At 44.7% G+C, this 12934-nt stretch overlaps 1 protein-coding gene across 1 annotated transcript in view; it reads left to right on the plus strand.

The window, feature by feature from the left end:
* The window catches only part of LOC126088737 (uncharacterized), a 471473-nt gene that overhangs the window by 35708 nt on the left and 422831 nt on the right, over window positions 1–12934 (plus strand). Inside the window, exon 2 of the mRNA XM_049906860.1 lies at window positions 6726–6801. Coding sequence (XP_049762817.1) covers window positions 6726–6801 — 76 coding nt within the window. The remainder of the gene's footprint in view (window positions 1–6725; window positions 6802–12934) is intronic.

The raw sequence follows: 12934 nt of genomic DNA on the forward strand, positions 1-12934 counted from the left end.
ATACACTAAATATACAAAAAGTAGAAAATGCAGACATACATCAGGAACATACGTACCAACAAGATAAAAAAAATGAAAAATCAAACGTATGAAGCCCGTGAAATCAAAAAATTTCCGTTACTCTTTGGCCACACCTCATATACTCATTATTTTGTTACGAAAGTAACATGTCGAACAGTCGTTTTTTGCATCAACTTAAGTAATTTTGCATTTTTAGTTTTCAGTATTTCTAGTTATGCTAATGACTCGTGTAAGTGTCGGAACAGGTAAATTGTTGTAAATCCCTCCAATGCAATCTATGTAACTGTGAATAAAAAGTACTTTTCGGAACGCGTGCTTCAATTTGACACTGTCAAATTTCATTGTTAACTAGGTTAATCTTCCATTTTAAGTAACTGGTGAATGTGTGTAGGAAGCTTCATAAGTCTGTTATTCTCGTAACGGTACAGTAAGTAGATTTATTCTCGTATCCAAAGATTTTTTTCCCATAAGTATACTCTGAAATTACCAATGGTGATGGCACCTCTCTTCCTGTGTGTCACTATCCGATTATACATAGTGTCCTCTTATTTACCACGTGTAAAAACTGTAGAGGAAGAAGGATCAGAATACATCCACCGGCCATGGTGGCCGAGAGGTTCTAGGCGCTTCAGTCCGGAACTGCGCGACTGCTACGGTCGCAGGTTCGAATCCTGCCTCGGGCATGGATGTGCGTGATGTCCTTAGGTTAGTTAGGTTTAAGTAGTTCTAAGTTCTAGATGACTGATGACCTCCAGTGTTAAGTCCCTTAGTGCTCAGAGCCATTTGAACCAGAATACATCCAGCAAATAATTGAGGGCGTAGGGTGCAACTTGAGATGAAAAGGTTGGCACAGAAGGGCAATTTGTGGCTGGACGCCTCAAACCAGTCAGAAGAGTAATTATTAAAATAAGTCTTCCCGTACGAAATCAACTGTTTATTTGCATGCTTAGCCGTGAATTCGGGTTGGCATCCGTAAGCTGCTGAATAGCGTAGGAAAAGGAGATTATGTAACCCTGAAGTGCTCGTTAATGTGCAGAGATTTTTAAGGATCTTTGGTCCTTATTTTAGGTGAGATTCCTTGAACTTTTATTTGGTGGAAGGTCGCTTCATTGTTACGTTAGAAACCACTTAAGTTGAAGGGTCCTTAGTCTCCTTGAACTTCCCATACGCGCAACTTGCGGTGCACATAGATTCTGCCTGCTGTAAATTTTGTGTCCAGTCGCGATTGGACTAAATCACGACTGTTTACGACTTGCCTGGATACGTCGGAAGACTGATACATCGGGCACAAGACAGTTGCAATTTATAATGGTAAATTCACATGTTTCCTAGCTGCGAACTCCTAGTACTGTAAGAAAACTTCAAGGAAAATACAGACGCTGGAACCAGTAAACAGAAAAAAAAGATGTGAACAAAGGGACGTTGGTAAGATTTGACATACAGGTTTCAGCCCATCTTCACTTCTCCTGAATGACTGCGCATCCGGCCACGACCATCGACCTTCTGTAACAAGAAAAGTGATTCGTCCGACCGGACTAAATGTTTCCATTGATCCACTATCCAGTTTCGATGATATCACGTCCAACGAAATCGTAATTGACGATGTCGTTGGGTCAAGACGGGAACACATAAGGGTCGTCTTCTGCAGATCACCGTATTCAAAAGTGTGTGTTCCGAAACACTTCTGCCTGCGCGAGCATTTAGAGATCAGACGACGACGTACAACGCCTTGTTGCCTACTCGTTGTTTCACCGACTTTCAGCTACTGTCCACAGATGCTCACGAAAATAGCATGCGAAGAACCGACAGGTATCGCCGTTTTTGTAACTCTTCTTTTCTGGTGCCGGGTCAAAACGATCTGCTCTTTGTCAAAGTCGATTACGTCAGTGGATCACCCCATTCACATCCCGCGTTCGCGCTAGACTGATTCTCCATTCGTTTCTACTCCGCTTATATATGTACTTTCTTTAGCGTGCCATATGTCTGCGTTCAATTTTGCGGTGGGCTCCGCTGATAATTTTATCTGATGAAAAGTATCCACACACCTGTTAGGAGACATTAGTGTGGTATGTGTCCACATTTCGCCTTTATGGCTGCTTGAACTCTGATGACGACATTTTCATTGAGGTGTCTGAATGTCTGCGATGGCAACCCATTCTTTCTCAAGAGACGAAACCAGAGATGATAATGACGTAGGACGCTGGGGTCTTGAGCGATGTCGACGTTCTATCTCATACCAAAGGTGTCCCATTTCGTTCACGTTGGAACTCTGAGCAGGCCAGTTCCTTTCAGGAATGGTATCGTCTAAAAACCGTTCCCGCATAGATACTGCTTTCTAAGAGGGTGCCATGTCGTGCTGATACTATCGATCATCATCTCTGAACCGATCCTTTACTGTACTCATTACATTTTGTTGCAAAAAGTGTTCGTATCCTTCTACATTTAGCTTTTCCTTAAGGCCAATAGGGGAAAACACCAAATATCGTAACACCACCTCTTCCATGTCTGGCTCCATACTGAGTGGTCATCACGGCTGACTGTCATGCTTTGGACCCGGGTTCGATACCTGGTACTGCTCGGGAGTTTTCGTTCGTGAGATGACTGTACGGCGTGCACCCAGCCTCGTGAACCCAACTAAGGACCTACTCGATCGATTAATAGCAGGTCCATGGTCATGCAAGCCAACAACGACTGGGATAGCGGTGTGCTGACCACAAGCTCCTCCATACCGCATCCGATGACGCCATTTGCAGAGGATGACATGGCGGTTAGTCGGTCCCGATTGGCCCTTCTAGGGCCAGAACACGGGATTTAACCTTTTACCATGACTTCCTCCATATTTCACCGTCGCACGTTCTCCAAGCATTCGTCAAACCCAAATCCTTCCATCGGACTGCCGCAAGGTATAGTGCCCGCATCTCGTGGTCGTGTGGTAGCGTTCTCGCTTCCCACGCCCGGGTTCCCGGGTTCGATTCCCGGCGGGGTCAGGGATTTTCTCTGCCTCGTGATGGCTGGGTGTTGTGTGCCGTCTTTAGGTTCGTTAGGTTTAAGTAGTTCTAAGTTCTAGGGGACTGATGACCGTAGCAGTTAAGTCCCATAGTGCTCAGAGCCATTTGAACCATTTTTTTGAACCGCAAGGTATAGCGTGTTTTATCACTCCAAATCATTCGTTTCCAGTTATCCACAGTCAAGGTCACACCTCTCGCCGTATGAGGATGCACAATGAACCCATAAACATTGTCAGACATGATCGTTTTGATGATCCAGGTGTTATGGTGTGTGGAAACATAATATCGCATCGGTGTACTGATTTCCAAATCTTGAAACCAGTACACTCGCCGGTAACGTCATTGTTACACTGCACTCTTCCCCAGGTACGTATTTTCAGAGTTGTATTCGGCACTGAGGTAATTTTATGGGTGACAGTGAGAGACCGCATTGAACAGCGCAGATAGTTTTTTTTTGAACGAGAGGAAATTCGGCGAATGGACTAGCCAATACGTTTTCCCGACTTCAGACCCATCGAGCGCGTATGGGATGCGTTCGGGAGAATTACTTAAGCACGTCCACATGCATCAACGGCCATCCAGAAGTTGCCAACTGCGCAAGTGGAGGATTGTAAAGCCGCAGCACAAGAACGCCTTGCCAACCTTCCACGTTGCGGAACAGGCATTGCCGTCCGCGATGATCGCACATTCTCTTGAGAAACCATGTCCCGCCTTTTGTAATGACCAGGGAATCATCATAAATCTCATTGTCGTCAGTGTAATTATTGTATTTGAATGAAATTGTAATTTCTGTTCGTACCATTGCCTATTTGTTTCAGTCAGCTTCTTTGCTATACTGTACCAGTTCTTTCTAGGTATGGTGTAAGTTTCATTGTAGCTATGTTACTTGGCAGTGACACATCACGCGAAAGATACTTTTGTCTTTAAGTTTGCACATCAGTGAGGGGGTTGGCAGGGGATTTAATTATTTTAATATTTTATTATTGTTTCAGATATATTAACTAGCTGTGTGCTAACATGAAATAGTGGTTACTTGTTTGAATGTTTGTCTGCGCAACGTGCACAGGAGAGTAGCTTTGCACTTTAGGCCAAATTATGTCTACTCCTTGGTTTGTAAGAATGCTGTTTTCACTTTGCATGTTGTGTTTGCATCGGCATAACGGCTTACAAAGAAAAAATATTTTGGAGGTTCATACAATATCAAGAATATTTTGAACTGTAGTTTGATGTATCAATATTTGCGTTTATTCGAAAAAGGACGAGACGTCTGCTCTGCATTTATGTTGTGTGCAGTGTGATAATGAAGTCTGTTGCGTTAATTTCGATGACTTGGAATTATCCAGTTATGGATTGTGTTTTAAAGGATTCAACCTGCTCTTATCAAGGGGCGGGCACACCCAGCAGCATAGTGACGTAGAAGGACCCGTTATCATACATCTTGAATAAGCATTCCATTTTGAATTAGTTCATTTTGTTGTGTAACTCGGGACCAGTACTCTAAAAGCATGAAAAGAGCGTCATCTAATGGACTTAACTATCTGTAGCATGCCATATTGTGCTCTATAACAACTTCGCAATGAATATTATGCTAAATAAATTAGTACGCGCATATTACACTATTTCTACGTATTTATGTGTACTTCTTACTATTTCTAAATCTTGAATTAAATGTGATAATAACACGAAGTCATAACAATATAGGGGATAGAGCTGACGACGGTTTGCGACAGTAAATGTGAAACACCAATTTCGAAAAAAAATGAAACTAAAAAATTAAAAACAGTTGCATGCAGACAATTATAAGTAAATGCTTTCATTATGTCGTCGAAAGTGTGTCGTATGCAACTTGATTGGTATGTTCAGTCGTGGATGTTTCGTACTTTTTTATAAGGTTGCTGTTCTCACAGCTCGTGCCTTTGGCGAACGGTCCTAGCGAATAATTGTACGAGTCGGTCGTGTGAGAAGTTGACTTTGAGATGATTCGCCTGTGTATGGTAAGAAACTTCGTTCCACGAATTAAACCTTCAACCATTTGCTCAGTTAGTCAAGAGGAGTTACAATATATTGAGTGAATTTTGGTTATGCAGTGATAAAAATTTAAATGACAATACTTGGTTGTTTTAACGGGAAACCTCGCGTAATACAATTATTGAATCAGTTTCCCGATTCGTACCACATCCCGCTTTTGGACAAGAGAGAAGGAAGAGATTTATAGAGCGACAAGCGGAAGAGACGTTGTAACTTCTCGTTTTTGTGTGATCGAAAATATTTACTGTTTCTCGTCCTCATCCGTTAGTGTTGTTAGTCGCTGGAATCAACTCTTATCTATCCAGAACGAAATATTCACTCTGCAGCGGAGTGTGAGCTGGTTAGAAACTTCCTGGCAGATGAAATCTGTGTGCTGGACCTGGACCGAGACTCGAACTCGGGACCTCTGCCCGGTACACAGTTTTAATTTGCCAGGAAGTGTCAACTCTAATCTATAATTGACAGTGCGTATTGTACCATATTGAGATTTCCGGTTGTAGCTTATATCTTCACTTATGTCTTACATGATACTTTGCGCGTTACATTTCTTTCGGAGCATTTATATGAACTTACGAATAACCGCTATTTCAATGCTCCAGTGTTATCTGTATACGGATATTAAAATTCAGTATCGTTTTGTTTCTCCAAAATGGCAATCATAGTTTTTATGTTGATAGGTGGTTCTTTCTACAAAAGTGTAGTGCAATCGCTACCATATTGTGCTTTCCTTGAAGGGGATAGCTGTTAAAAGTGATTTTAGTGTATGAGTTACCTTCTTTCCTTATATTTTACGTGAACAGTGCTGTACCGAGGTTTATTTATTAACCTGATGAAATTAAATTTTTCTTGAGATATAAGAGTCTCAACTTTATATCTTCGATAATGATAGAAGCAAAAGAAATTAATTTTAATTCATTTCTTCGACTTCTATAATTATCAAAGATAAAGTTCAGACTTGTATGTTTCAAGCAAAATTTAATTCCATCAGATCAATAGCTCACTTATGCCTGAGATGCGGGTAGGATTTCCCCATTACGTACAAAACAGGGCGCTATTCCAATACTGGAAAGCCTCGGAAATAGTGACGAATTAAGATGGGGAAAATGGCCTGAAGGAGTGAACTGAAGTTTGTGTTAGGGAGGATATTGGACTAGGGTAGTGTGCAGCTGTATTAACCATATTGCTCTAGTAGTGTAATGGTCAGCCCATCTGCCTAGTAAACAGGAGACGCAGGTTCAAGCCCCAGCCATGGTACAAATTTTAATTATTTTCTTCAGCTTCTGACATTGTCAAAGTTTATTAATTAATTATTATTTGATTCATTCCATTGATCAATTTATAATAAAATCATAACAGTTTTGTTTCTAATTCCAGTTGCCATGCTGTTCAACTAAGGAAGCGATAAGAGAAGGCCTACATTCAGCTCCACAATATCATTGGCGGGTCTAAACATCTGCTATCTGTGCAAGGCTCTGTGTTCATTTAGCTAGGCATCTGCACTAGGAACTCGCTGGTTTGTCAATGCTTATCGAGGATTACAGCTTACCGTGGCCCTGTGATGGCAGCAGTGCTGCCAGATGCAGTTATTACATTCTATGCTGTCAAACCAGTGTTGTTTCATTTCCATACCATAGTTGCCAAAACTAACGGTGTTCTCTTCGTTGACAGGTGGCTGGCGTACTCTCCTGTTGGGCAGCAGATATCTGGTACAAGATTCATAGCCTTCAAAGTTCCTCTGAAAGAGGTAAGCGCACTACTACTCCAGTTTAGCCTTCACAGCGTCTTTTCATGTCATCTTATTTTCTTGTTCTCGGTAAATTTTGCTGGCAGACTGGATCAGAGGTTCAGCCTGCAGCCAAACGCTTACGTTTCCCTCCAAACTGTGCTGAGGTTGTCCTTTGACGTTGTGGGATGTTGATAGAGGGGAGATCTTACCTTAACCGAACTATCAACAGATTAGGTTTATCTCAGAGACAACCCAGAGCTGTGGCGTAACTAGACCACGGTATGGCAGCCTCGGCACATACCCTGGGCGCCATTACCATGGGAGTGCATTTTTGTGACTGGCGAATAAAGTGAACAAGGGCAAAATACGAGAGGAAGTAACGTGGTGATTCAGAATGGACTGGCTTGAGTTCCGTTAAGATCTATCTTTCCCTGGTACGGAGATGCTTGTTTCGTGTTTTCAAGTACTGGATTATGTCTTGTTTTCAGCTGCAAGGTGAAGCCACTCTCATTATGCCATGCGCGCAAACGCAACCAAAGTATATTTTGATTCGATTGTTTTGTTTGTTACGCTTTGCATTGATGGATGATGAAACAATGAAAAGAAAGGATTTTCGTTATTGTTGCAGGCAATGCTGCTTTGGGCGACGTGTTTTTCACAATTTTAACTGTGCCATAACAAAAAAAAATATCTAAATACGTACAATTTACTTCATGTTAATCTCAATAAGGATTAAACAAAAGTGGTCTTCAGGTGAGGACAGGTAAGTTGCACTAGTTACAGTTACACTGAGCCAGAGGCTGTTCCCAAATTCCCAGTTAGTTTCAGATCATTATTGGAGATCTGCTGAGGAATGTGTTAACCAAGGAGAGGATCTGGGAAATGAGAGGTTTTGAGTTCTTCCATAAGGCGTGCTCGTGCAGCTCTGTTGGTAATGATCACAACAGGACAATATCTTGGTGGTAATGATCGCGACAGGACAATATCTTGGTTCGATGCCAGGTGCAGCCCACAGTTTACACACAAATGCACAAAATACCCACTACTTTCCTTTTATTGTGCCTGTAGTTCAGATGACTCCCATCTGCTGTATGTCAAGTACACCGTGGTATCAAGAAGATCCAAATACTGAAACTGTATGACTTTCAACACGTTGCGAAATCGAAGTGAAACCACGTCCAGACGTCATGGGGTTGGGCGCCCACCCCACATTACAGCTGTCATGCAGACTGGTAAAATAGGACAGGGGGCGAACTGTAGTGGAACTAACATCAGACTTTAACGCTGGGCAAGTATAAGTGTGCCTGAACACACTGTGCACAGAACACTCCTAAATATGGGCTTCCGTAGCCAACGATCCCTGCATGTGCCAATATTTACACCGTGAAATCGGCGAGTACGACTGAAATGGGCACGTGACTATCGGCACCTGCACTACGAGTCGGAGACTAGTTGGCGGCGGCTCCTTTGTGCTCTGGGGAGCATTCACGTGGACATCCATGGGTCCAGTGGACCTCGTGCAAGGCGCCATGACGGCCAAGGAGTATCCTACACTGGTTACAGACCACGTACACCCCTTCATGCCGACCATGTTTCCCGGCGGCACTGCATTTTTCAACAAGATAATGTGCCATGTACCGTGTCGGTGTGATGGAGTGGTTCGAGGAACACAGTGGCGATTTGCAGTTGATGTGCTGCGCCCCCAACTCGCCAGATCTGAATTCAATCGAACATATCTGATATGTGATTGAACGGGGCGTCAGAGCTCATCGCCTCCCTTCCCCGGAATTTACGGAAATTAGGTGACTTGAGTGAGTAGATGGGTTGCCAACTTCCTCCACCGACCTACAAAGGCCTCATCGCTTCCGTGCCAAAGGTGGACATACCGGCTATTAGCTAGGTTGTCATAATGTTTTGGCTGATCAGTGCATGTTCACATTGTTCCCAGAATGCTTCAGAGGTCTTGGAGGTCCGCCTGCTATCGTGCACAATCGAATCCCTCACCTTTCCCAGTCGATATTCGCCTGTTTTTAAAACGCCTTTACCAGCCGTTAGACTGTGTCTGACCTAAAGAGTAGTGTGTAAAAGCCTCCTTCGGCGTTTGGCGTTTTCAGCAATGATTTTTGCCAAGGTAAAATAAACTAGGGTGACAAGTCATGGGCTAGCGATATGCACATTTGGGGATGACGGTTATAACAGGTACACGAGGTATGAAATTGCACTGCATTGGCGAAGCTGTCATTTGTACTCAGGTGATTCATGTGAAAAGGTTTCCGACGTGATTATGGCCGCACGACAGAAATTAACAGACTTAGAACGCGGAAAGGTAGCTGGAGCTAGATGCACGAGACATTCCATTTCGGAAGTCGGTGAGGAAGTCAATATTCCGAGATCCACAGTGTCAAGAGTGTGCCTAGAATACCAAATTTCAGCCAGTACCTCTCACCACAGACAACGCAGTGGCCGACGGCCTTCACTCAGTGAACTGTGGTGTTTGCGTAGTGTTGTCAGCGCTGACAGACAAGCAACACTGCGTGAAATAACAGCAGAAATCAATGTGGGACATACGACGGACGTATCCGTTAGGACAGTGCGGCTACATTTGTAGTGGGGCATGGCAGGGGAGGACTGACGCGAGTGCCTTTGCTAATAGCACGACATCGCTTTTAGCACCTCTCCTGGGCTCGTGACCGTATCAGTTGGACCCTAAACGACTGGAAAACTGTGGACTTGTCAGATGAGTCCTAATTTCAGTTGGTAAGAGCTGACGGTAGGGTTCCGGTTCGATTGTGGCGCAGACGCCATGAAGCCATGGACCCAAGTTGTCAACAAGGCACTGTGCAAGCTGGTCGTGCCTCCATAATGGTGTAGGCTGTTTTTACATGAAGTGGACGAGGTTCTCTAGTCCAACGGAACCGATCATTGACTGGAAATTGGTATGTTCGGCTACTTGAAGACCATTTGCTGCCATTCACGGACATCATGTTACCAAACAACGATGGAATTTTCGTGGATGACAATGTGCCTTGTCACTGGGCCACAGTTGTTCGCGATTGGTTTGAAGAACATTCTGAACAATTCGAGCGAATGATTTGGCCACCCAGATCGCCCGATATGAATCCCGTCGAACATTAACGAGACGTAATCGAGAGGTCAGTTGGCGCACAAAATCCCTACACCAGCAATACTTTCGCAGTTATGGACGGCTGTGGAAGCAATGTGGTTCAATATTTCTGCAGGTGACTTCCAACGACTTGTTGAGTCCATGGCACGTCGAGCTGCTACACCACGCCGCGCAAAAAAAAATAATGGTGCAAATGGCTCTCAGCACTATGGGACCTAAGGACATCACACACATCCATGCCCGAGGCAGGATTCGAACCTGCGACCGTAGCAGTCGCGCGCAAAAGGCAGTCCGATACGATATTGGGAGGTATCCCATGACTTCGGTCACCTCAAAGTAAAACTTTATACAGACACGCAGCTCTTTCATGTTAGCCATCGTGAACTCGCGGAAGCTTAACGATGCAGCTATGCTCACCGACAAACTAACCAAATCACTCATCTCGCAGCCACTTATCACAATGATTGAAGAAGAAGAATTTATGGAGAGACACCTAGTGGAATTTCGGTGTACTGGCATGTATTTGCGCGCAAAATTCATGTATCGGGAACTTTCGGATAGTACGCGCTAAATATTCAACATGCCACGGCCTTCTGGACGAAACGACCGGTGTTGAAAGACTAATCGTCAGGAAAGACTGTAATGGGAAAGATGAAAGACACTCGGGCCAGAGCGCCTCGCCGGCAGCTCGTGGAGCGCGCCGAGTTGTCGCCGCCCCAGGCTGGCGGCCAGAGAGAGGTGTCCGCGATGACGCTGCGCTACGAGGCGCCCGCTGCCCGCCCCCGCGTGTTTGTTTAACCCTCGTGAGACCCCCCGCGGTCGTCGGCCCCGTCCCACATTTTACTGCCGTTTTATGAAAATTACGGACGACTTGGGCGAGCAGTCTTTTGTGGGGGCTCAGCGCCAGGCTGTCGCCACGTGTGGGCTCCGGCGGGGTGGCAAGTGTTGCGTCACTCCTAAACCCCGCCGAACTGGAGACCGCGCCGCGCGCTGGGGCGCCACCAGGTACACCGTTCTCGAAACACATTCCCAACTAAATGCGCAAACTTTGCTTCTTTCCACAACGCAGTCTTTCCAGAAAAGTCATTACTGTACTTCATCGCTCAGTAGCATAAAGTACGATGGAAAACAGTTCCAAAATTATTGCCAAATATAGCATAATATTATTTCATTCCGTGAATTTCCACGGTGTGTTTGTTGGTGCAAGTTTTAAAGCTTTTCGCATCACAATCAAGAATTCAGTGCCGTTCATATCAAATGGGCTGGGCTGTGTCCTACATTTGGATACAGAGTGGATAGTTGCACAGGTCACACCAAAATTCAAGAATAGTCGAGTAATTCACTAAATTACAGGTCCATATCAATAACGTCGATACGCAGCAGGATTTTGGAACATATATTGTGTTCTAACGTTACGAATTACCTGAAGAGAACGCTCTTTGACACAGTCATTATGGATTTAGAAAGTATCGTTCTTTCGTCGAGCGAGCGGTTGTATATGATTGCAAAGCATGAAACTATTGCATCGGCATACTCTGGAAGGAGCCTAATTGGTCAAGTCGGAATTCATTTTCTCTCCATGTACGATTCAAGATATTTTTTGGGCTAACGTAATGGACTTAAAATAGCGATTTTAAATATGAGTATATCATCGTACTGAAGCGAACAGACAGCTGTTTTTGTGGCGGCAGGAGTGTTTGCGTCAAATACTACACTACTGGCCATTAAAATTGCTACACCAAGAAGAAATGCAGATGATAAATGGGTATTCATTGGACAAATATATTATACTGGAACTGACACGTGATTACATTTTCACTCAATTTGGGTGCATAGATCCTGAGAAATCAGTACCCATAACAACCACCTCTGGCCGTAATAACGGCCATGATACGCCTGGGTATTGAGTCTAACACAGCTTGGATGTAGTGTACAGGTACAGCTGCCCATGCAACTTCAACACGATACCACAGTTCATCAAGAGTAGTGACTGGTGTATTGAGACGAGCCAGTTGCTCGTCCACCATTGACCAGACGTTTTCAATTGGTGAGAGATCTGGAGTATGTGCTGGCCAGGGCAGCAATCGAGCAAGTTTCTGTATCCAGAAATGCCCGTACAGGACCTGCAACATGCGGTCGTGCATTATCCTGCTGAAATGTAGGGTTTCGCAGGGATCGAATGACACGTCTGAAATGTAACGTCCACTGTTCAGAGTGCCGTCAATGCGAACAAGAGGTGACCGAGACGTGTAACCAATGGCACCCCATACCATCACGTCGGGTGATACGCCAGTATGGCGATGACGAATACACGCTTCCAACGTGCGTTCACCGCGGTGTCGCCAAACACGGATGCGACCATCATGATGCTGTAAACAGAATCTGGATTCATCCGAAAAAAATGACGTTTTGCCATTCGTGCACCCAGGTTCGTCGTTGAGTACACCATTGCAGGCGCTCCTGTCTGTGATGCAGCTTCAAGGCTAACCGCAGCCATGGTTTCCGAGCTGATAGTCCATGGTGCTGCAAACGTCGTCGAACTGTTCGTGCAGATGGTTGTTGTCTTGCAAACGTCCCCATCTGTTGACTCAGGGATCGAGACGTGGCTGCACGATCCGTTACAGCCATGCGGATACGATGCCTGCTAATGATACGAGGCCGTTGGGATCCAAAACGGCGTTCCGTATTACCCTCCTGAACCCACCGATTCCATATTCAGCTAACAGTCATTGGATCGCGAGCAGCAATGTTGCGATACGATAAACCGCAATCGCGATAGGCTACAATCCGACCTTGATCAAAGTCGGAAACGTGATGGTACGCATTTCTCCTCCTTACACGCGGCATCACAACAACGTTTCACCAGGCAACGCCGGTCATCTGCTGTTTGTGTATGAGAAATCGGTTGGAAACTTTCCTCATGTCAGCACGTTGTAGGTGTCGCCACCGGCACCAACCTTGTGTGAATGCTCTGAAAAGCTAATCATTTGCATAGCACAGCATCTTCTACCTGTCGGTTAAATTTCG

This window comes from Schistocerca cancellata, chromosome 1 (genome assembly GCF_023864275.1).
Source record: "Schistocerca cancellata isolate TAMUIC-IGC-003103 chromosome 1, iqSchCanc2.1, whole genome shotgun sequence".
In the NCBI taxonomy this organism is placed as follows: Eukaryota; Metazoa; Arthropoda; class Insecta; order Orthoptera; family Acrididae; genus Schistocerca; species Schistocerca cancellata.